This window comes from Carlito syrichta, unplaced genomic scaffold (genome assembly GCF_000164805.1).
Source record: "Carlito syrichta isolate Samal-C Ts95f unplaced genomic scaffold, Tarsius_syrichta-2.0.1 Scaffold302439, whole genome shotgun sequence".
NCBI lineage: Eukaryota > Metazoa > Chordata > Mammalia > Primates > Tarsiidae > Carlito > Carlito syrichta.
The window spans coordinates 176,198-201,912 of record NW_007246535.1 but is presented as its reverse complement, the minus strand read 5'-3'; the positions used below and the strand labels follow the sequence as shown (position 1 = coordinate 201,912).

At 36.0% G+C, this 25,715-nt stretch overlaps 1 protein-coding gene across 1 annotated transcript; it reads left to right on the top strand.

Moving 5' to 3' along the window:
- The first annotated feature begins 890 nt into the window (after window positions 1–890).
- ADAMDEC1 (ADAM like decysin 1) lies at window positions 891–18,876 on the top strand. Its single transcript, XM_008056671.1, has 14 exons — window positions 891–1,191; window positions 3,622–3,740; window positions 4,656–4,732; window positions 5,483–5,561; window positions 7,902–7,978; window positions 9,261–9,447; window positions 9,655–9,717; window positions 11,353–11,424; window positions 11,760–11,929; window positions 12,286–12,367; window positions 13,397–13,527; window positions 14,310–14,487; window positions 17,454–17,539; window positions 18,734–18,876. The coding sequence occupies exons 1-14, from the start codon at window positions 1,143–1,145 to the stop codon at window positions 18,738–18,740; spliced, it is 1,377 nt and encodes a 458-aa protein (XP_008054862.1). The 5' UTR covers window positions 891–1,142; the 3' UTR covers window positions 18,741–18,876.
- Window positions 18,877–25,715: the final 6,839 nt, after the last annotated feature.

Sequence of the window (25,715 nt, the reverse complement as noted above, 5' to 3'; positions counted from 1 at the left end):
GTTTTACCTTGCTTAGCTAAATAATACCACCTCTAGAAATCTATCTTATAGAAGTAATTGGGAATTCAATGAAATAAATATATATAACCACGCATTACATGACATACACCCAATGCACACATAACATGTGCCTGGTGTAATAGTCTAAAGTCATTAAAATATCTTAATATTTAATATTATAAAAAGACATGCTATACGTAGTGCCATGTCAAAAAAAAAACCCAGCTTTTTAAACCCTTTGTATAATAAGATTAATTTTCTACCATTTTTTTCTTTTCTTTTATTACTGCATTTAAAAGAGATGAAAATAAACTGTCAAAAGTTTAACAGAAGTTATTTATTGATGTTGGGCCATTGGGTAATCAACTTGTTTTTCTCAGTGTGCTTTTTTGATGTTTATGACTATGAAAATGTATCATTTTTGTAATCAGAGAAATATTGTTATTTTTCTGAAGTAGAACTTATATGCTGTGGAGTTTGGTTTAGGCTAACACTGTCAAGATAATTTATATTTGTGTTTTTGTACAAATATACATTTATGTTCATATGTATGTGTATTTATAAATTCATATGAATATTATAAAAAGTTTTAGGTAGCTGATGTCATCATTATCCCCTTTTGACACCTAAGGAAACAGAGTCAGAGAGATTTACAATATTGTAGCTTGTAGGATTTTTCGTGGTGCTTGTTTTTTGGCTTCTGTTTTCACTGTGCCAGCTTCTCAAAATATGTGCATAATACTGATATGTTCTAAATTTGTGGGTCAATTTCTATAAGAGTACTGAACCCAGCTTGGTGAGTACGCAGAAACTCATGCGGGCACCTCAGTCTCTCTAATTCATACATTCCCACTGCTGTGGGAGCACCAGGGACAAACAGCTGTCCACAAGTGAGTCCGTAAAGAGATGTAACCACAAACGTAAGTACCTCTCATAAATGAGGAACATTCTCATGATCTTAACACTGCAGTTGTCTGACAATTTCCCAACACCATTAAGAAACATTCTCCAATCTCACAAGAAAAGTGGGGGTTTTTATTTTCTTTTTCAAGTTCTTTAGAGAAGCAGGGGAAGATAAAACAGGACAGCTGAGGAGGCCACATCTGCTGCATGAGACTTCCTAGCTACCTGCAGTGGCCACCATGTCTTGGGTTCTGCTTTCTGTACTCTGGCTCGTCGTTCAAACTCAAGGTAAGCACTGACATATTGACATTTTATATGAAAGTCAGATCATTTGATAAATGTTTATGAAACAAATGGCACATGCTTTTATGACCCTCAAAATCACTACAGTTTACATTTTGGTATATTTTCCACCTCTCTTTCTATAAAACCTACACACACACACACGCACACGCACACACACACACACACATTTATATGTACATATATGCACATATATAAATCCTTTTTTGAGTGAAGATATTTTAAAACACTACATAAAACACGTATCCTAAAACTTGTCATTTTTTCAAATTATTATATCTTTTAATAAATAATAGAGAACTCAATGAAATAAATATACATAACCACACATACATGATGTATACTCGTGTGATATCTTCCAGAATATTAATATCTTCCAGAATAGATAACTAAAAAGTTACTTATTTCTCTATTCAGTAGATCTTTTTTCTTGTAGATAAAGTTTTTGTCAAGGCTGTTCAAAGCGTCTGCATTTTAGGATATTTTCTTGAGAAAGATTCACAAAAGTGGAAGGACAGTGTCAAAAGGGCTAGCTCTTGGAAAATAACTCACTTTGAGATTGATTATTGATAGAAGAACCAATTTGGGAAGCCCTATACACACTCTTATTATGTCACAAATAACTTTTTTTTAGATGGGAAAATATGGTTTATTTAAAAAGTAGATTAGAGAGAGAAAAGGGAATTCCACCTCCCCCAGACTGGGGAGCAGGACAGAGCTTACAGAAAAGTACAGTGCCATAAATAACTTTTAAGTCCATTGGTGCCATTACTGGTGACATGACTCGTGGTCCCAACATAAGCATGTTAAAAGCTAGTCTGTGAACCTGCACCTTTTCAAGTCTAGTCATTTGTCATAAATTCTATGCTGAAACAGGTGAGGCATATAGCTGAGGCGTTATATAAGCTCCCCACACAGTTATCGCTTGCTTAATGGTACTGAGCAAAACTTGCAGATTATGGCTAGCTCTAGCCTTTCTATTTCTCACACATTTTTCATTTTGCCCAGCTATAACATGATATCCAAAGGAAAGTTAAAATTGAAAAATGAGTAGATTAATCATTATGCTACACATTCATACAGTTCAACGAAACCTTTTAAAATCCATTTATTCAATGCACAATCCGTGCTAGAGTTTGAAGTAGATATTATTAAAATTCATTTTAAGTTCAAGCCTGTGACTCTTTCCACTAATAGATTCCTATTTTTTTGATAAAAGAATATTTACCAATACCTTTCTAGATTTTCTGCTTTATATGTACTGAATCCTTCTCAGGACAGCATCACAGCAGGAGTTTGGGAGCTGACTAGGAGAGAATTACTGTTTGCTATATACTTTCAGGCTCTCCATACAAGCCAGGTGTGGAATCACTTGGTTTCCCTAAGATCAGTCTAATTGTCACACTGAGTGGAAAAACTGTCTCTTTGCACAGAGACTTATATATGTGAAAATGTGAGCTTTCAGAGTAAGACTGACCTTCTATAAATAATTGGGCAATTAGAAGAAAAAATAGAAAAGTGTGTTGCCATTTTCCTAGCATAGCACTAAATAATTTGATATATTTTATCCTCTTCAAGTTTTACACCAATCTATATATTAGATAACAAACTGATACAAAGGCAAATTGACTTCCACAAGGTCATTTAGCTAGGACATAAGACCATATCTTTTTGATCAGTTATCTTCCTACTATTTGTAAACAATGGAAAGCTGTCTGTGAAATGTAATTTCAAGTATAGTAAGAAGGATAATTTGTCTATAAACAATTTCCTTGTTTCCTTTCTAATGCTTTAAAATTCCTCCAAGTGAGAAAAAAAAACTTCATTTCTTTTCAATCTAAAGTCTTGAGGGAAAATGTTAAGGAGAGAAAGAACATCATGATTTATTATCACTCTGAAAGATAAAATAACTGCTAATAGAGTCCTAAAAATAAAGTATTACCTGCATATGAAAAATTTGATTTTTGAAATTAATAGTAAGTAGTTTCACCACAGATGGAAAAACATATAAAAAGGAAGAAACAGAAGTCTCTGAAAAATTCACAATTTTCAAGAAGACGGTAAAGGAAGAAAGAGGTGGATTACTACAGGCAGAATTCCAAACTCACACAACCCCTGTTCTAAATACAAGACCTACCCTTTTTGGGCATGATGGTCAAGTTTGCATACATAGAGATCATCAAAATATTTTTTTTCTCATCTTCATGTCTTTTCAGAATGGAGTAGAGAGCAAAAGCAAAATTCCTTGTCATCAAAGCTGAAGGAGAAGAATCAACTTGTTCCTCATAATGTTTGCTCTCTAGACAGGAATTTAGTCTTTCAAATCCTATCAACAAACTAATCAACAAAACAAAACACAACACAATAACTAAAACTTTAAAATTTTTTACATGAATATTATCTCTCTTTCTCCAGTAACAGCCATAAAGCAAGCACCTGAATCAAACCTCCATGAAGTAGTTTATCCTAAAAAACTACACATTTTACACAAAAGAGAGATCAAGAACAACCAGACAGAGGAGCCTGGCAAAGAGGTAAGCAGTGTGAATGACTGTGGTAGATTTTACAATCATCAGAAAAAACAACAAAGCATTTTCACTAGTAGAAGCGATGTCACAGTTAACATTTATCAGTTTCACCTTTAAGCACGTATATGCAGTTCTCCTTTGTCCAAGAGAGAACATAAGATTTCTCGAAATGCTTTTACAGTTAAGCAGCTGAGAGTTGCTTAACTGTAAAAGTTGTTTCACTTGATATGAAAGGATAAAGTTGCTTGGACATTTCTCCAAATTTGTGAGAGAGGGTAAAAAAGAAACCCAGGCAGGGCAGCCTTTTCTAAAATATTATGCGGTTCCTTGCCAGCCTCATCAAACTCATGTCTTTTCCTCATCCTACCCCCTTTTCTCCAGTGAATTGCCTTTTTCTAGCCATTTTATCTATGACGGAGAATTCAACTTTATCTCAGCAGTCAACAAGGATTTTTAACTTATTATGCATATTATCTCTTTGACTATTACATTATTGTAAATATTTCCCTCGTTTTTACCTTATTTATGAATGGGTTGTTGCTTGGCTTTATTCAGTGTATTTGGTTTGGTTTTAAAGTAAGAAATATATATGCCTTATTATTATCCTACTGGTGATTCATTTTGCTGTACAGGACAGTGTATTGTACATTAGTGTAAATGATAAGTCCCTATCTCACATATTAGAGCTAGTTTAATGTACAAGTGTTATTACCATGTAATTGTACTTTTGAGAAGTTCATATTAATGTATAATTTATGTTTTATTTGACATATTTTTCAAAAATAAGGGACTGACTTTATACTATATGCATTTGTAATTGTTCTTCTAGTATATACTACATCTACTACTATATTTTAATTAATTTATGTAGGCTCAGAAATATAAACTATTTGGTGTAATTATGCCATTAAATATTTTCAGGAAAGATATGAATCTGAAGTCCAATATCAGTTTATGTTAAATGGAGAAGAAGTCATTCTTTACCTAAAAAAAACCAAGTAAGTTGTACTTTCTGAACATTTGATCACTAAATTAAGAGAACATAGAAAAATAGTTTCTTTTGCAGCTCTTTTCAGTGCAATTTGAGAGAGAAGACATGAAGCACATTGAACTTCGGATGATATTAGTCTGTGCTGTTATCCAAAAAGGTAGATGCTTTCCTCAGAAATTATATGCAAAGTGTAAAAGAAGAAGAGCTGCACATTTAAATGACTTTCTTCCTTGACCTTCTGGGAATTCATTGAGCATCTTTTATACTTATAGAAACACCAGACCTTTGATGAAGATTTCCACGACTTTTATAAGAACATATGACCAAGGCTGTTTCCTGACGTACAGGCTTGAGATAGATTCCAGGGGATGGGATTCCACGTCATTCTGTAGTACTTAATAAACTCCTACCTGCATGCAAGGGTCCTTGATGCCTATTTGTAACTCTACACCCTTCAGTTCTTCTGTGGGAGCTGTGTCTTTGATTCCAAAAAATACCAGAATAACCCATTTGAAGAAAGAGAATCTGCAACTGAGAAGTAGCTGAGGAGAATTCCTCCCTCCGATCTAACAGATAGAGTTAATTTTTTATTAGCTTCCGCTGCAGAGTTCCAACATTGAAAAATGGTCAGTGGGTCGAAATATAAGCTGCTTCCCAGCACCGATGTTATTACTCCTTTGGGTGTTGAAGACCATGTCAGGTAAATCCACTTTTATTATCACTCCGGGTCATTCATGCAGTTTTCTGCTCTCCACAGGCATCTCCTGGGGCCGGACTACACTGAAACTTTGTACTCAACCCGAGGAGAGGAGATCACCACAAAGCCTGAGAATACGGTAGGGTCTAAATGCTTTCTGAGCCTTTTTTGGGAGATTTGCCACTTATTTTACAAAATTCATAGGTCCAAGGACAATGTTAAAACAATCAAAAACCTTGAAGACAAGGTGCTCATCTGTGACCAATGAGACAACAGATTGAAAAATCATTGTCAGCTTTCAAAAGAGTAGCAGGAGGCTTCCAAGAGTTGCATTTTTAGACGCAGCAAAAACCCCGCTTATCCCTAGATCATGTTATCCACAGATTAGAAATAGCCTTCCTTCTTGGTACTTGAGAAACCTCATTTACTATTTTGGGTATTTGCTATTTACTATTTTTTGAAGATACATGCATTTATTCTGGAGTCAGCAATGGAATATCAATTATTTAGTTAATATTTTGATATATGGTTAAACCACCATCCTGGATAATGCCGGGGCCTAGATGTCACAGACACCACAGAATCATGGTCTAGAGAATCAAGGAAGAAAAGGGAGAAAAAATTCAAAAAAGCTCAACCAAGCTAATAGAGTTTCTCAGAGCCATCCTCTAAGGTGCCTAAACATGTAGATCTCTATTAAAACACACACACACACACACACACACACACACACACACACACACACCAGCAACAACGAAAACATCACTTCTGCCACAAAATAGCTCTTTGTTCCCTTTTCTGAACAAACCTCTCATTTCATAAATATCTGGATTTTTGTTAACATTGTCTTCAAAGGAATTTATCTCATAAATTAATTCATGCTCAAGTGTTAATGGCTGATAATACATTAATGTAGTACCTCTTCCAAGTCTTCTATGAGAAAATGTTTATGTTGACAGCATTTCTTTCAAAGGGGAGAAACAAACAAACAAATATAAATGTAATTTTAGACCCTGAACCAAACGTTTCTTATTACTTACTTTGAACCAAAGATTTCTTACTATCTTTTTTAAGAGCAATCTACACAAGGCCCCCTAACTTTGCAGATGTGAACCACCAATCGTGTCTGAATCTCTAGTTGTAGACAGGTGTTCTGAGTTTTTGAGTATTCCAGAGTCTAGAAAAATAGGTGGCTCATTTTTACTATCAAGTGATGCACAATATCTTTGGGACTTAGCATAGGGGACCCAAGTTCTTGAAAGTTGACCCCTAATCTTGAGAGCTTACCAGAGTGTTATATATTCCAGGAGGATTGGCTGTTCTCAGAGGTAGCATCCACTTTCACCATACACCCACTTAGGTTTAACCTTCTGGACTTTTCCTCAGTGCAGATTAGTGTCAGAAAAACAGTTCGACCACTAGATATGGAGAGTTTCAAAGGTCAGCTGTGGAGCAATTCAGAGAACCTCTAAGGTTCACACAGTATTTGTTTCCGAGAATTGATATGGCCACAGTCACTACTTAAGAAACAGTCTATGTATGCAAGATGGAAATTTTCCTCAAGAACTGTGATTTTTGGAGGGTGGACCCCTTGTAGTAGAGGATCCCCGCCAGGTAGGTGTTGTAGGAACCCGTCAGCATCAGCATACCAGCTAGTGTTGTTGTAAGAGGCTGCATTTGGCTTCAGTGAATTTTTTTTGGAGATTCTTTCAACGTGTTTGCCCATTTCATGGTGGGTGATTTATACAAACAACTGGCCCACACTTTGCTGAATGTTCAAAAACTGCTGAACACTTTGCTGAATGTTCAAAAACTGCCCAAAAAGAGCACGATCCCTGTGCCCTAACCTCACTATTCACCAGATCTCAGCCTGAGCAACTTTTTTCTTGTTTCCCGTGATGAAAAAAGTCCTCAAAGGGAAATATTTTGCTGTTGTGGAAAAGGTGAAACAAAAACAGCAGAAGCGTTAAAAGGCATCAAAATTGACGAGTTCAAAAACTGAGCAGTGGGAAAAGGGTCTCTATAGGTGTGTTGCATCAAATGGCGAGTACTTTGAAATTGACTGAAGTTTAAATATGTAAGAATAAATACACAATTTTTTTTAGTTGGAGTCTCACTCCATTGTCCAGTCTGGAGTGCAGTGGCATGCTCGTGGCCACCCCTGCGTCAACCTGCCAGGCTCAAGTGCTCCTCCTGCCTCAGCCTTTCAAGTAGCCAGAACTACAGGTGTGGGCTACCATGCCCAGCTAATTTTTTTTTAATTGTAGAAACAAGGTCTCACCATGTTGCCCAGGCTGGTCTCGAACCCATGGGCTCAGTCAGTCCTCTCGCCTCGGCCTCCCAAAGTACTGGGATCACAGGCTTAAGCAACCACACCTGGCCACAATTTTTAATAAGTAAATTGTGGGGGGTTTTGGGTTCCCCCTCATTTATATGTATGTGTGCATTTCCAAAGAATAATTTCTTTTTTCCACTCCAGGAACATTGTTACTATGAAGGAAATATCCTAAACGAAAAGACTTCAGTTGCCAGCATTAAAACCTGCGATGGATTGAGGTAAGAGCCACTATGAAATATTTTCAACATCAAGCAGCATTTTGTTGCATAGAACTGAGTCTTCCTAGACGTTGTCTTTTTACTATTTTGGTAAATTGGTCTTTGTTGTTACAATGCTGAATATGTATAACTACAGCGAAGAATAAAATATCACCTTGACAATCATTTCATCATCTGCTCTAGAAAAAGTTGGACCTAGCAACATTGAACAAGAGTCCTACTGTGTAGACTTGAATAATATCTTGATCCACTTCCAATTTCATCCATCTTATTCCCTGAAACAGTTACGTTTTATTTTCTAAAAACTACCACCCTGCAATTGTCCCAGTTGAGCTTAAATTTTAAAAGTATGTGTGAGTTGGGCGTGATGACTCATGCCTGTAATTCCCGCACTTTGGGAGGCAGAGAGGGAAGGATCACTTGAGGCCAAAACTTCAAACCACGATCATACCACTCCACTCCAGCCTGGGTGATAGTGCAAGACTTTGTCTCTAAAATAATAATAATAATAATAAAGAAAGAAAAGAAATAGCACAAAAAAGAAAAAGAAAAGACACAAAATGTAGCCTCTGAGATCAATTTTATTAAGGTTTTGTCATTTTTTCAGCCTTTTATGTATATAGACAAATATTTCTTTCACGATGTTAAAGTATGAATTATGTGAAATAAAACACTTAATTGTTCTTTCAGCATGGTTCAAGCTTAACATGACATCCCAAGCTTTTTCCATATCATAAAACAACTTCTGAAGTATAAATTTTACAGCTTGTTGGCACTGTACAGTTTCATTATATGCATTCACTTTCTGCTTCTGAATGAATTATCTTACTGGAAGAGGCGTTCTTAAGTTACTACCAGTCTTAACTTGTGACTCTGGTGATTCACTAATCATTCTTTCTCCCCTCTGAGATTCTTGATATTTAAACATTTCTTTGTGCCTTTCCTCATTATATTCGTCAGATCTGCCAAGAAATCATTGTTAAATCAATAAATAAACTACAGAAAAATATTTACCAAACTCATGGTGTAAATTCCAAATTTAGGGGATCTGCTTCGTTTTAGTAACTCTTGTTCAGAATTCTCTTAGTGAATAAGTTAGGTTTCATGTTTCATTGAAAAATACTGATTATATTGAAAATTAGCAAAAGTTAGCTGAAAGATCTACAAATGGCAGTGCTATATGTGAAACTGGGATGGAGATAGAGGTATCGATTCATTCTGGGCAGCGAATATGATCCTGTGTGCCAGAGAATCCTGAAATACAAGTCTCTATATCTCACAGAGGATACTTCACCCATCGCGATCAAAGATATATGATCAAACCTCTGAAAAGTACAAACCAAAAAGAACATGCCATCTTTACATATCACCAGGAAGAACTAGACCCAACTAACTACACCTGTGGTGTGAAGAATATTGGCAGGAAACGAGGCTTGATTCGAGTCTCTAGGTCACTCAAAAACCCAGAGGTGAGTATAGTTTTATGTCGTCATTTATATCAATGATCTCATCAGTGATATGAGTTAATACTGGTGTACTCAGCAATGACTGGTATGTGTAAAGCTTGTGATTTATTTTTCAATTTAACTTCTCTCTAAAGAAAATCTCTTTGTGAGCTTTTGAATCTTTTTAGAATAAAGATAATAATTAACGATGTTCTTTTATTCTTTATAAAGGAAGAAGACTTTCTTCAGGCACAGAAATACATTGATCTCTTTTTGGTGCTGGACAATGCCTTTGTGAGTATGAGATATGGGACCTCTTGGCCAGTGTAGTCAACTGTTAGGTTTACTTATCAAGTAAAAGCAAACAATAAATTATTCTAGCTAAAAGTGCAGTTTGTCCACCTGGTTGTCTGGGCCATTTATCTGTCCTTCCCCCAGTACTTTTCACTTCTACATTCCCTTTAATTTGCCACCAAAATATTCAGATATTGGCAATATACTTAGTGCCAGATAGCTAAAGAAAATCAAACACAAAAATAAAAAAGAATGGGTTAATTAAATATTAAAATTATATGCAAACATTTAATTTGAATATATGCTTAATATAAATATTATGTAAATATAAAGTAGACACAAAACTATATAACTTATAAATTGCATTTATATATACAGAGAAAAAAATTAGAATCTATGTGTCTCTAGCAAATATTGCTTTATAATCAAATTTTAATAAATATTGAATTGGTGTTTAAAATATTTTAATTTTCATTTGATTTATTCAACTTTAAAATACAAAGATTAATAATAAAATATGAACACCTATCTTTTCTCTTATAAAAAATTTCTTTCGAGACCCGCCTGGGCGGCGAGACCTTATCTCTACCATAAATCAAAAAATCAGCCGGGCGTGGTAGCGCCCGCCTGTAATTCCGGCTACTGGGAAGGCTGAGGCGGAAGGATCGCCGGAGCCCAGCAGGTTGAGGCTGCGGTGGCCGGGAGCGGCCACTGCACTCCAGTCTGGGCGACAGAGTGAGACTCCAACTCAAAAAAAAAAAAAAAAAAAAATTTCTTACTTTTTTTGTGTATGTTTTTGTTTTTTTACTTTATTTTATTATAAAGACTCAGGAATAAGTCAGGATTAGATGCATAATTAATGTGTGTATAGGTGAAGTTTGGGCCTCCAGCTGGTCCCTTGGTTTAGGACCAGGTACCCTATGTGTTGTTATATTCTCTCTCCTTCTTTCCTCCCCTGGCAGTGTCCCGTGACTGCTGATCCCTCCCTTGTGCTACTGGGATGAATATCCAGGTCGCACTTATGAGTGCAAACATGTAGTATTCAGTTCTTTGTTTCTGTGATAAATTGCTAAGAATGATTGTCTCCAATTCAATCTAAGTTGCTGAGAAGTCCATGATTTTGTTCCTTTTTATGGCTGCATAATATTCCATCATGTATATGTACCACGTTTTCTTTATCTAGCCTACTTTTGATGGGCAGAAGGTTTGGTTTCATGTCTTTGCTACTGTAAATAGTGCAACAATAAACATGAATGTGCAGGTGTCTTTTTTGTAGAATGATTTGTGTTACTCTGGGTATATTCCCAGGAGGGAGATTGCGGCATCATATGGAAGGTCAATATTTAGTTCCTTGAGATAGCGACACACTGCTTTCCATAGAGATTGGACCAGTTTGCACTCCCACCAATAGTGTATAAGTGCCCCTTTTCTCTGCATCTGTGCCATCTACTGCAAAAAAACTCTTTCATTTGAAATAGAATTTGTTGAGACACATTCCATAATTTAGTCATAGAATGAATAGATTGTAATTATATTAAAATGTGTAATAGTTCTTAAAAGGTAAAATTCTGTACCTCATCAGCTTTCTTACTTTAATTTGTGTTTAATTATACTTTGCATTCTGTTTTTTTACAGTATAAGAATTACGAGAGGAATCTAACCCTGATAAGAAACTTTGTGTTTGATGTGATGAATCTGCTCAATGTGGTAAGATATTTGTCATGTAAACTTGTGTTTCTGCTTAGTGGCCCAGAGCTTTCTTGTGATTTCACCAAGAAGGGGTTAAGAGGGTCACAGTGCCTTAAGGTTCGCAGTTCTGAAAGATTTTAGCAAAACAGGAACCAATGTCAAGGTAAAACCACATATTTGATATCAACATCAATTTCTAGGATTTTTATTTTCAAAATGGAAATTCATTACTGTGGACAATCATATTCATCACTTGTGGTTCGTCTTTTTTCCATCACTTGTGATCAGCAAAAAGTTCTCAAACATGAAAAGAACTCTGGACATTTTCATTAAGAAAAATACTCCTTCCACAGATTTATAAAACAATAGATGTTCGAGTGGCCTTGGTAGGTATGGAAATCTGGTCTGATGAGGATAAGATCAAGGTGGAACCCAACACAGGCACAACCTTTAAAAACTTCATGAGATGGCATCGTTCTAACTTGGGGAGAAAAAAGATCCACGACCATGCTCAGCTTCTCAGGTGAGGGCATGCTGACCAGGGCCAGGGCCAGGGCCAGGGCAGAGTGGACAGGTGTCCCCAAGTCTCTTTGGCTGGGATTTCTTCTAAATCACTTCTCCCATCAGTTGTCAGAGTGCTTGATGTCCTACTACTAAAAATAATCTCCAATTTGAGAGTATTGGAGCCTCATTTCAGATCAACAGAATGGGTTATTGAATGTGAAATGACCATCTATGGTTACTATAATGCTATGGACTAATAGAAGCTCTTCTGGGCCTAGTGTGTATCATAAAAGCTAGAACAGCAAGGGGAATCTCTAACATAATTAACAAAAGCTAAAGACTCATTTTGACAATATATCTGTAACTTTTACATAGTGGGATTGGCTTCAGCAACCGACGTGTAGGAATGGCAGCCTCAAATTCCCTGTGTTCTCCATCTTCAGTTGCTGTTATTGAGGTTTGTAAACTTATCGTAAGACTCCTGTGGTTCTATATCCTCTATAAAGACCAGCGTATGGCCTGATACAGAGCTGGCACAATGAACGTTTGCTGAATTGATACATCAAAGTAGAAACGAAGCCACTGGTGGATCATTGCACTGAAGATTGTTTGGATTATGAAACAGAATATCCCCTTACATCAGCCTTGCCAAAAGGCTTCACTCTTTGGTTCATGTTAGGAAATAAAAGCAGGAATATTGTAACAGAACGGGGATCCATGTGCCCTCTGTGGTCTGAAATAACTCTCAGTCAGTCATCTCCTGCATCTATGACCAGAGAGGTCAGACAAGAAAGAAAAGTGAATGTTAAGTGTTATGTGACCAAGCCCTCCAATATCATAGGCATCATAACAATAGTTTTCTTGAAGAACTCTGATAGGATACCTATTAGTATTTCATAGGAAGAATATAATTTATTTAACCACGATTTTCTGATAACTTAGTATTCGTTATTTCAACAAATATTTGTTGAGAATTGATTCACTGACTGAATTCACAGGACTTAACCATTTCAAATGTTCTTTCAACATTTTGCAATAAAGAATGACAGAGAAAGGAGCTTAATGATACATGATTTTTCATCTCTTGAGATTTTTTTTTAAGTACTGAACATTGGCAATAATTGAAAAATAACTGCCGGGCTCTGTGGCTCAGCCTGTAATCCCGTGCTTTTGGGAGGCTGAGGTGAGTGGATTGCCTGAGCCCGCGGGTTCGAGACCAGCCTGGGCAGTGAGACCTCATCTCTACAATAAAATCAAAAAATTAGCCGGGTGTGGTAGCGCGCGCCTGTAATTCCAGCTACTGGGAAGGCTGAGGCGGAAGGATCGCCGGAGCCCAGCAGGTCGAGGCTGCAGTGGCCAGGAGCGGCCACTGCACTCCAGTCTGGGTGACAGAGTGAGACTCCAACTCAAAAAAGAAAAAAAAAAGAAAAAGAAAAATAACTGACTAAAAATAAGAAGTAATAGGTGCTTCTACTTTTTTTTCCAGGCTACGAAAAAGAACAGTGTATCTCTTGTAGCAGTGATGTCACACGAGCTGGGCCATGTCCTTGGTATGCCTGATGTTCCGTATTATACCAAGTGTCCCTCTGGTAGTTGTGTGATGAATCAATATCTAAGGTGAGATGTTGTCATCCTGGAGGAAAAACCATTCTAAATGTTAAAGACTCCAGACGCAGTCTCCATATGCTGGATGGGCACTTTTTCCCCCCAAAACTGGGAAATTAGGGCTCATTCAAGATTGCCAAATATGCCACCATAACCATGATTACCTATCATTTTGAATTAAAATAGTTTTAACTTAAAATTGTATTACCGTTTCTCAAAAATATTAATCTAATTAAGATGATAACAGAATATTCTTCTAGCCCTATCATCAGTTAATTAATTCATTTTTACACATTTATTAATAGCCTGCTAGCACCAGGAGTTTTGCAAAGACTCAGGCTAGAAAAATGAATAAAATATACCTTGCTCTTGAAATGCTCATGAATTAAAAAGAAAAATATGAACATAGAACCCAGAAGCCTGCAATTATTCCCCTTCAGTGGTTCATTATTATCATCTCATATCCGTCATTCCTCAAGGCAAGAAAAGTAATGATACCAAGTGATGGAGGTCATCACTGCTGTCACTTAGGACAGTGCTGAATCCACATGGGAATTTAAATTATTCTATCCTTTAACAGTGTCTCGAGGGAAAATATCATCTATAATTCCAATTTTCATAGTACACACGCCCTACCGCCCACCACATTTAATGCAGTACGGTCCTAAAACAGTTGCTAAATTTGGAATTTTCATTGTAATACATTTAGAGAAGTCAGATTCTTGTGTTTATTTATAACACAGAAGCCACTGCATGGTATGTCATATTATTTCTGAATTTTCTTCTGGTTACAGTTCAAAATTCCCCAAGGATTTCAGTACAACCTGTCGTTCACATTTTCAAAGATATCTTTTATCTCAGAAGCCAAATTGCCTGCTGCAAGCACCTATTCCTAAAAATATAATAACAAAACCAGAGTGTGGGAACCAGCTTCTGGAAGTGGGAGAAGACTGTGATTGTGGCTCTCCTAAGGTATGACCATACATAAGGTTTAAAATTTTATGCTGCATAAAAATGACAGTTTTCTTTTCTTTCATTAAATGTTTGTTTGCAAATTCTTTCTAAAGATAAACTTGGCATCATAGGAAAAAGTTGATTTGCGCTTGTGTTTTTACTACTGATGTTAGTCATCTTTTAAAAGGCATTTTAAAAGCCAGGATATGATTATGATATAATTAATGTAAAGAAATAAATCAGTAACTATAATATGTCACTTGTGATCTTTTCTAAACATATTAGCCAGAAATTTCTACATTACATAATGTCACAGTTGATCATGTGTTGCATGAGTAATATCAGGAAGTTCTCTCCACAGAGAAATTAGCCCTTTCTCCCCCAGTCAGTGTGTAAATCAGGCATAAATGAAACATGGAAGAAAGAAAAAAATCGCATAAATCTGCAGAAAATGAGTTGTTAACATAGAAGATAAACACTGTGACTCTGCTGATTTTTAGAATAGCAGACTCCTTCAAGGCATCTCTGTATACTACAGAATGCTCTGCTAGAATGTTTCCTAGCAATCTAGCAATCTCATATTAGGTTTCTAAGGGAGAATTCCATTGTCTTAACAACCTTCTTTTTACTTTTAAGACAAAAAAATAAGAGTTCATATTTTGAGAGACTTATATGCATCTGATAATCTCAAAATTGCTTTTAGATACACCATCTCATTTATTTCTCCCAACAAATCTACAAAAATGCATATTGTCGTCCCAATTTTAAAAAGAAGTGAGGCTCAGAAACTTTAAGTTCCTAGTTCCAAGGACACAGATCTAATCATTGGTGAAGCAGGTGGCAACCCAAGATTTATCCATTACTTTAGATGACTTTATGATAAGAGAGAAGGCATCTAATCTCTCCACACTTCAGTTTATTTACGAGATATTGTAAGTGGTTCAATTATATTGTGAGACTCCATAGTATAACAATCATTTGTAAAGAATAAACTCTCTGTTAATTATAAAGAGAGATGGAATTTTACAAAATACTTGACTTTCATGTTAAATTAGAGTCAAGTTTATCTTATTCTTACTTGCTTACATTCTCAAATGGCTTCTTGAGTAGAAAACAATTGAAGATATTCATAATATTAGGTACTTCTAGTTTCAGCAGGTAAATAGCATATATTTAGAGAGTATGGTGAGGGGAGAACTACTGTATATATGTGTGTGTGTGTGTGTGTGTGTGTGTGTGTGTGTGTGTGTGTGTGTGTGTGTGTGTGTTTGTGTGTGTGTGTATAGTAGGTAAAGTTTAATTTTCTTAAGCATATCAGTCAACTCCTATAATATTTCCATATCTTGCTGATTTTCTTCTTATATCATTGAGCAAAACTAGAGACTTAGGAACAACTGAATTTTTAAACAACTGTTTCCTTACCCAAAAAGTAAGTATTTTTTATATAGTATCCTTTAATGAATAATCCAATTTTCCATAAATCTGATATGCCAGTTTATTATTCCTATGTACATATTTAAGCCCTTTTTTAGATTTTTTAAATAATCATTTTGTCTAGATATTTCTCCCAAGTATCACACTAGTTTAACGATTGTAACTTTACAATGTATTTTAATGGCATGTCTCTTTATTGTTTTGTTGTTGCTTTTGCAAAATTTACAGAGTATTTCCTCAGTGTTTATTGTTCCATAAGACCCTTGGATTTTTAAAACATCAATTTGTCCCCAAATACAGTTGAGATTGTAAGGAAATGCATTAAATTTATATTTCATTCTGAAGGCTACTGATATTTTCACAATATCAGGTACTGTCTTCAAAGACAAGATGCCTTTAAAGTTTCTCGGGAAAGTTATATATAAAGTTCTTCATGCAGTTATCGCACATCTTGAAAGTTTATTCTGAAGTATTTTCTTATTTTTTTCTGCTGCATGTATGCATAATTTTTCAAATTTTAAGTTATAATGCATTAGCACTATGTCTGATGTCATCTTGTTGTTATCTTAAAGATTCAGCAAATATTTTTTAGAGTCAATTCTCTGGTTTTTTTTTTCCAGGCATAGAATTGTATTACATACAAATAATAAAAATTTGATTTATGCTTTCCAATCATTATTATACTATTATATATTTGCCATTTTTTTTTTAGGATTTTCATACAAATAGACTATACATAATACTTGCCTTTTCCTTTATTATGTTGAATATACATTTTAGATTAGTTATATCAATTTTCTTTCCCATTCTGTTCATAGTTTACTTTTATTTACTTAAAAACAACTCAATAACATCAGCTGAATTTTTATCACCCATATTTTGCCATTTCTAACAATAATATTAGTTGTTTCCTTCACTCAGTCTCTTACTATGATAGCTTATGTTATTTTGTCATATATAGTTGTGCCATCCCTGAATTCTGGGTGAAAAAACTCGCACTAGTTGTAATGGAGAGTTACCATATTAATAAACTGGGGTTTTACTAATATCTTATTTAAGTTTCTGCATTTATGTTTATAAATAAGAATTGTGTGTGTGTGTGTGTGTGTGTGTGTGTGTGTGTGTGTGTGTGTGTGTGTTGTGTGTGTGCTTTTTTTTTTAACCAGTCTCACTATCAGAATTTTATAGACTTGGTAAAATAAATTGGAGATTAAAAAAAATTCTGTACTTTCGAACAGCTTAAAGGGTATTAAAGTATTCTTTCTTGAAATTTTAAGTTACTTTGCATGCAATATCATCTAGAAAAAAAGTTACTGAGGGATAATTCTTGGGTAATTCTATTTCTGCCTTTTCTAGGGATAGTTTCTATTGCTCCTAACATTTTTCCCTATTATTAAATTTCCTTAGTCATTTCCCCTGGAATTTATATTACAGAATAATTTTCTTTATAAAGTGAAATTTCATAGCCATCTTGTACCAGAATTCTCTGCACCTGGTCTACGGGAAGAAAATGCTCAGCCCGCTTTCCTTCTTGTGTGTGTGCTTTTAAGGAATGTACCAATCTGTGCTGTGAAGCCTTGACCTGTAAGCTGAAGCCTGGGACTGACTGTGGAGGAGATACTTTGAACCGTACCATGTAAGGCCTCTTGCGTTCATTGTTCCAAAATATTCTCTCACTTTTATTTCAGATTTACAAAAGGTATTCCACTGAATTCCATAATACACTAAACACAATTCCTTTTATATTTTAAAGATAGCTTAACTTTAAAGAGGAAAACAAGCAACTATTATGAACATAACTAACGGTGTATGGACATACGCTTGTGGGAAACTGGCTACTTTGACATCTGTGTGATTAGGACTGCCAAAATCTGTGTTAAAGATTGTATAAATTTCTGTTAGATGAGTTTAAGACAAACTAAAATGAGAAAACAAAAGTGTATTTAGGCATAATCTCAATTGATGAGCACATTTTGTTCTTGGTTAAGAGTTGATAGTTGTAATTTGCAAGTAAGTCAGAAAATCAAAAGCATTTAAGAACATGCTATAAGATTTTGAAATTTTATTAAAGAGTCACAATGAATCATAATCCAGTATTAGTTTTGTGTCTTACACAGTCCTAGATAAGTTGGACTAGAGAACCCAATTGCTTAGAATATGATATCTGTTTCAGTGAAAAAGTCTCTGAATATAAAAACAGCAATAACAACAAAAATCAAAAATAGGGAAGACTCAGAATGCATTATATGGAAAGAGCTACTGTTTATCCTCATTTCCTGAATCCTTTCTGGAATTGAAACTACAGGGAGAGTATAAATAAAATGATTGACTCAAACACCATCAACTATCATATTCTCAGGAAAGAACTGGCAAGTTCAGAAAAAATTTGTCAAAGTACCATTTAGCAGTCTGTGTGAACCGTGTTATGAATCCACCCTACACGGAATTCTGGAAACTGTACCAAGGCCAAAAGCATAGCATCACACACACAAAAAAGAAAGAATGAAAAGAAAAACTCATTCAATTATTTAGGAGCTTGGAATGGAAATGTCCCTTACTGTGTAAGATAGGCAATTTAGTACCATGGAAATAAATTGCAGGTGAGCTCAGAAAACTTAAGTTGTAGTCTTTTTGGCCAAAAACTAGCTGTGGGATGTTAAACCAAGTCACTTAATTAGTTTTCTCACCCATATAATGCAGCTTATGTTATTGTCTCTCAGTAAGGTTATTAATATTATTTAAATTGTACACATTTTCATTATCATTATTACATAATGCTTTATTATTTATAATAACCATGGCTTCCAAACTTTTTTTCCCTTTTAATCAGACAGTGAATCACAAAGTCTACTCTACTGAGCCGCTACCTTGCCAGGACAAGAATCAAGAATTCTAATTATGCCAGGAATCTTGTGTATTTGCACCTTTATACTTAGATGTTTGCTTTTCACTTGTCATTCTCCTTTCTATATTTTTTCCAATGCAGCCAACAGATAAATAAATGTACTTAAAAACATTGCTTATTTATTTAGTTCTGATCTTTCATGTATTTTTAAGGATCATGAAGCCGTGGCTTAGTTCTGCCCTTTGGAGAACAAAAGGAATAAGCCTTTGACCAAAGCACCTCAGAATGCACTACTGAATTATTCAGTCAATCCAGAATTGTAAAATGGCAAGTGACTTGTGTTTCAAGTGCTTTCATTTTACTAGTATAGCCTATGAAAAGATAAGACCACTTAACAGATAAAGACTTTGGCAGCATAAAGGAGAACAGAGTTCAGGTCTCGTGCTATTCCTCTATGTTCAACTTGTCTTGCTCTTATAAAGTATGATATTTTTCTGTATTGTATTGAGATTAATTGAATATAAACATTTTGCATTTTATCATATATAATTCTATACACATCTCTTTCACTATCACATCTAAAGTGTATAGAAACTTTGAGAAGTTTATATTGCTTATATTTTCATTGAGCCAGCAAGGAAGGCTTCATTCATCTGTTGATTTAATAAACCATAATTTCAATAAAAACACAATTTTTTGAGGCTTTTCTGTGTGTTATTTTCAAAAATAAATACTTGTGAGTGTCACTGTAGGTTTGTGTTGGGTATTGACGCTTCATATAACAGAGAATTTGCCCTCTGGTCATTTGGCAGTATTGCCACAGAAAGGCAAGGTGCAGTATATATAGACAAAATAAAAATATGTCACATGATCGTTTAGTGAGCAAAGTGAAATGATCCGAGGCTAGTCACACTAAAAGACTAGTTTCTTCTTTCTTCCTTTCTCTAACTTTTTCACTATTGCAAACAGAGAAACTACGCAAGTTTTCATAGATGCCTGTGCTGGAAATAGAAACTCAGATATATTTCTAAAGATTGGGCTGCAACAGCCCCCTAAGAAGCCCCACCTGCTGGTGTTAGCTGTTTCCATGCTCATATCCTCTCTGTCATCGTCACTGGTGGGCTGGGACTGTCAGTGTTCAAGGTGAAGTTGCATGCTAGGTGTGTGTGTCAGCCCGGCTGCAGTCCTCAGACATGCCTTGCCAAGCTCTCCACTGCCACTGCTCTGATACAAACTTCAGCCAATTCTTCCAAGGATAAAGGACTTCTTAAGACATCCTTTCCCTGGCCTTACACCCTAGTAACAGTTTTTTATAAGTAAAAACTGCCTAAACTACAAGGATTAAAGCCAATGGAGTGCTAAAGATGACTAGTACAGGCTCGTGAGTGCCAATTGTTAAAGCTTAAAAAGTATTGTGAGCTGGTTTCAGTCACTAATGAAAACAAACATATTTAAATTTACAATTAAATAAATTATATCAAAGCAAATGGAATACTCAAAGCATACCACTTCCTGTTATACTACATTTTTAAGTCCACCATAGCTATGTAAGGGGAATACTATATAACCACGTGCTACTGCACACCTCTTCCCTACTCCCTGTCTGGTGATATCACTTTGAAATGGAATATAGCAGAGAATTTTATTACAGAAGAGGCAAATACTACAAATCAGGGTTTGATGTATTGCTTTGTTTATTGTCTATACTTACGAAAGTGATGAACCGGGCTCGGTGGTTCAGCCTGTAATCCCACGCTTTGGGAGGCTGAGGTGAGTGAATTGCCTGAGCCCGCGGGTTCGAGACTGCCTGGGCAGCGAGACCTCATCTCTACAATAAATCAAAAAATCAGCCGGGCGTGGTAGCGCATGCCTGTAGTTCCGGCTACTCGGAAGGCTGAGGCAGAAGGATCGCCGGAGCCCAGCAGGTCAACGCTGGAGTGGCCATGAATGTGCCACTGCTCTCCAGCCTGGGCGACAGAGTGAGACTCCAACTCAAAAAAAAAAAAAAAAAAGTGATGAACTTTTAACTTTTACTTTGTTCATAGCAATTGAAATGCGAATAGCACAAAATATGGGAGAGAATATTTTTATTATTTAAAAAATATCACCAAATTCAAAGAAGAAATCACTCACATCTCTGATAAATGAGTGAAATTCCAAATATTAGTTTGTTGTTTTAATTTCACTCACTCATGAAAATAAAAATATTAACCAAAATATTGAAACTATACTTAGTCATGCCTTGCAAACATAGTTTGGCAATAGATACAACAGTTCAGCGGAAATCAATTAGGACATTCCATTAGGATCAATTGGCTGTTTGGAATTACAGTAAAGAATATTGTAGATTGTATTGTTTGAAAATTGCATGCTACATATGTTATATCAGTGAAATGTATAATAAACATTGGTACCAGTTTTTAAAAATTTACCAGCATACCAATGATGACAACATTTTAAACACAAACTTCTGAAGTCCCATACATGTAGTTATCTCCTCTAAGGTAGGCACACTAATGTTATCAGACTGGTCAGGTCATTTAGTAGGATGAATTCTATTAGTCTAGAAATATACCACCTCTTCCTCATTCTCTTCCCAACCAGTAAGTACAGCTGCATAGTCTGAACTTTCCTTCTTCATTTCAGTGTCTTTATCTTATTTTGTTTTTTTCCTAAAAATATGTTTTTTATAATTTGTCTTGATTGGTGCTACTCTAGGCTATTGAACATGGATTTATATTTATAAAACTCAGAAGGAAGGAATCAGAATCCTGATTGCTTCTCACTGTAAAAGAATATTCTGCCTTAATTACTTGAGACAGTATAAAAATATGGGTGGCTAGGGAAGGAGACAAAGTAATATGGGCCCTCTCCAAGTCTACCTAATACCATCCAAGCACCAAAAGCTAGTGTATACATTGAAGGAAGAATGACACATGACTTTAAGTGTTTAAGACAAAGGCCCTTGCCTAAATAAAATGTTCTATTTTGTAAATTCCAGTATTGAAACAATTCCTCACATGTCATGAAAGGACCATTTTTCAGAAAACCAACTTGGAGATTTGGACAAATTTTAGACTGTGTATAATTGATATATCACCAAATAACTAATTTAAATGAAATGTTTTCCATTGAATTTAGTAGGGCTTATAGAACTATTCAGAATTTTAAAAGTCATTGCCATTATAAAGAATTAATAATGCCGGACTCAGTGGCTCAGCCTGTAATCCCACGCTTTGGGAGTCTGAGGTGAGTGGATTGCCTGAGCCCGCGGGTTCGAGACCCACCTGGGCAACTTGGTGAGACCTCATCTCTACAATAAAATCAAAAAAATTAGCCGGGCATGGCAGCGCGCACCTGTAGTTCTAGCTATTTGGAAGACTGAGGCAGAAGGATTGCTGGAGATCAGAAGGTTGAGGCTAAGGTGGCTGGGAGCGTGCCACTGCACTCCAGTCTGGGTGACAGAGTGAGACTCCAACTCAAAAAAAAAAAAAAAGAATTAAAAACTATTTTTAGAAACCTCTAGATGGTTGGTATATTGGTAGACCAAACATCAACATAGTTTTCTTTTGATGTCTGACAATATGCACACAGCCTAACAGTTAAATTTGATGTGTTTTTAACATCTAACAATTACTTTTCAATAGCATAATTCTGTTTCCAGTTAAAGCAGAAAGAAAACACCATCATACGTCTGTTCAATGTATAAGCTTTTCAAAGTAGTTTCACATGTTTTATCTAGTTTGATGCTTAATGAAAGCAATAAGAGACATGCACGACCTAAGGTTCCATAGAAAACTTATGACAAACATCAAACTCAAACTCAAGTCCTGAGTCCTAAAGCCAGGAATTCCACCATATATCCTCCATTCTGATGAGACTGTTTCTTGAGATGGATGAAGGCTGTATATTTAAGCATTCAGAAAGCACTTTACTTATTAATATTTATGTCTTAAATCCTAAGAGAATCCAGGATGAAGTTGGAAAGTGCATGTGAGCTTAAACCATAAACACCTATGCATAATGTTGTTTCTAAAATAATTTTGTTTCTAAAAACACTGATTGCTCCTTGATAAAATTGCCTGATACTAGGAGTTTATTGCTAAAGTGAAAAATATTTAGCCCTATAATTGAGTAAGAAATTGAAATACGATTGATTAGAAGAAAATTGAGTTCACACAAGGATGAACAATTTTGCCTGTCTTTAGTCATTGAAAAATATACATATTCAAGTAGTGTTTCTGCTCTATAAACTAATAGATATACTAGTATTACTTAGTGGAAGCTTATTGGGAACATACTGCATACTCAGTACATTACTAAGTAATACGTGTAGAAAATAGGTAAAGAATATTTTTTTCCTCCTAGAGAGTTTCAAATGCATTTAAAGATAACCATTGGCCAGGCTCAGTGGCTCAGCCTGTAATCCCAGCACTTTGGGAAGCCGAGGTGAGTGGGTTGCCTGAGCCCACGGGTTCTAGACCAACTCGGGCAACTTGGCGAGACCTTGTTTCTACAATAAATCAAAAATTAGCCAAGTGTGGAAACGCATGCCTATAGTTCCGGCTCCTTGGAAGGCTGGGACAGAAGGATTGCTGGAGCCCAACAGGTCGACGCTGGGGTGGCCATGAGCGTGTCACTGCACTCCAGCCTAGGTGATAGAGTGAGACTCCAACTCAAAAAAAAAAAAAAAAGATAACCATTATATGTACATGAAATGCTGTCAGGATAACGTAAGAAAGAAAATCTTTAGGTGACAGGTTATATCGTACAGGCTGTGAGTGACCTGGAAGTTGAGAGTAATGGAGAATCCACATGGACTGAAATAGTAGAAGAGTTTCTAGAGGTGTGGCTTAACTTGGTTCTTTAGGAGTGATCCAGTTTGAAAAGTCAAACCAAGTCGGGCTCGGTGGTTCAGCCTGTAATCCCGCGCCTTTGGGAGGCTGAGGTGAGTGGATTGCCTGAGCCCACGGGTTCGAGACCCTCCTGGGCGGTGAGACCTCATCTCTACAACAAAAATCAAAAAATCAGCCGGGCATGGTAGCGCATGCCTGTAATTCCGGCTACTCGGAAGGCTGAGGCGGAAGGATCGTCGGAGCCCAGCAGGTCGAGGCTGCGGTGGCCGGGAGCGGCCACTGCACTCCAGTCTGGGCGACAGAGTGAGACTCCAACTCAAAAAAAAAGAAAAGTCAAACCAGACAGTATGCTAGGCCCTTGGTATCTGGGATTTGATTTATTTTTCATTTCACTCCAGTTAAGTAGAGAACTTTCTCCATTGCATGTGTGTGTGTGTGTACATGCATGTGCGCATTTCCTCAGAAGATACCATTAGAACTTGGAAAGATCCTGACACAACCAAAGAAAAGTTGGGGGAGCGAGTTGCCTTAGAATGGTAGAGTAAGTGAAGGAGCTGGATATGACCAAAGCAGAGATCACTTATACCTAGGAAGAGCACAGGTGTTGGTATGAGACTAGGGGAAGGAAGGTGGCATTGCTTGGAAGATTTTACTAATCAAAATAATTTGTTGTAGATGGCGACAAATGAGACAATGAAGATCTTAAATAGATTTCGCCAATTAAAGTGACACTGCAAGGTACATGAGGAACAAAGTTAGAGATAAGAAAATACATCTGTGAAGGAAGCTATATAGTATACTATTTGGAAAAGGTAGTGAGAAATTAAACTGATCATTTAAAGGGAGAGGCACTTATTTTCAGCTTTGAAGGAGGTCAAGTTTGAAGAGAAGACAGAGAAAAAATAAATATTTAAAGTGATAGATATCCCAGTTACTCTTATTTGATTGTTACACGTTGTATACATGTATCAACATAACACATTTACCTCTCAAAATAGATACAACTATATCAATTAAAAATATAGAACAACTTGAAAAGAAGACCATTTGTATAGAAAATATAGTTTAGAGGATAATTTTGCAAGGTCAAGATTAAGAAAGTCAAAAGCAAATGAGAAATACCTATGAATAAGAATGCTAGAGAAGAGTTCGCCTGCTGTTGACATACTAACATAGATAACAGACTAAAAGTATGGCTGTGTTTAAGGGAAGTTTTCTGAAGTAGACATTCTGGAATCTTGTATCTAAAGACATCCCTCAGATGGATTTTCTTCTGGGGATTAGAATGAGGGCTGGAGAAAAGAGAACAAAAGTGTCCACAGGCCCAACATTTTACCACCTAGTATATAGATTGATAACTCACCCATAGCTTGGCACCAACTGAATACCAGGGAATGAAAGAAAGAAAAAATGAGCCAGTGTGTCATGAAAGAATGGGAGAAGAGAGTACACAAACTCACCACCACCTAGTAACAAGCTTAAATTCGTAGAGATTTTCGTTCTGAAATCACATTCATCTGAAATTTGGTGTCTTCATCAACATAGGATAAGAGGCAAAAATACAGAAACTTGTAGGAGGAAGAAGTTCCCTCACCCGTATTGGAGGTAAAACAAACAAAAGATGCTGTTGTGCAGGGTATAATAAGAAGAACCACAGGATACAAGAAAGCAGTGAGCAATCTGAGTATAGGGTAGGTGCTAAAGTTTTCATGGATTGATGAGAAGAAGCTGAGAGGAAGAATCAAAGTTTGAACATTCAGGACTGGTCGGATAAGTTAGAACTAGACATTTAGGAGAAAAACACAAATTCTTCAAATATCCCAAAGAGAGTCTCTGTCTACTAGCTTGAGTGTGCTCTGGGTTTGTTCATTCTTCTTCTATGGATGCACCAGGCCTATTCCTGAGATAGTTACTGCCTCTCTCTTACAAACATACCCTAAATCACAAAAAGACAAAGCAAACCTAAATAAGGAATTTTTCTAAGAAAACAATAATATTGCTGTATACTTAATAAAAACAAGAAGTACTATTATAACACACAAGCATAAATTGAGTCATGTTTCCCAAGAGCAGCTCTCTGGCCTTATGGCAAACTCGACCCAAAAGGACTG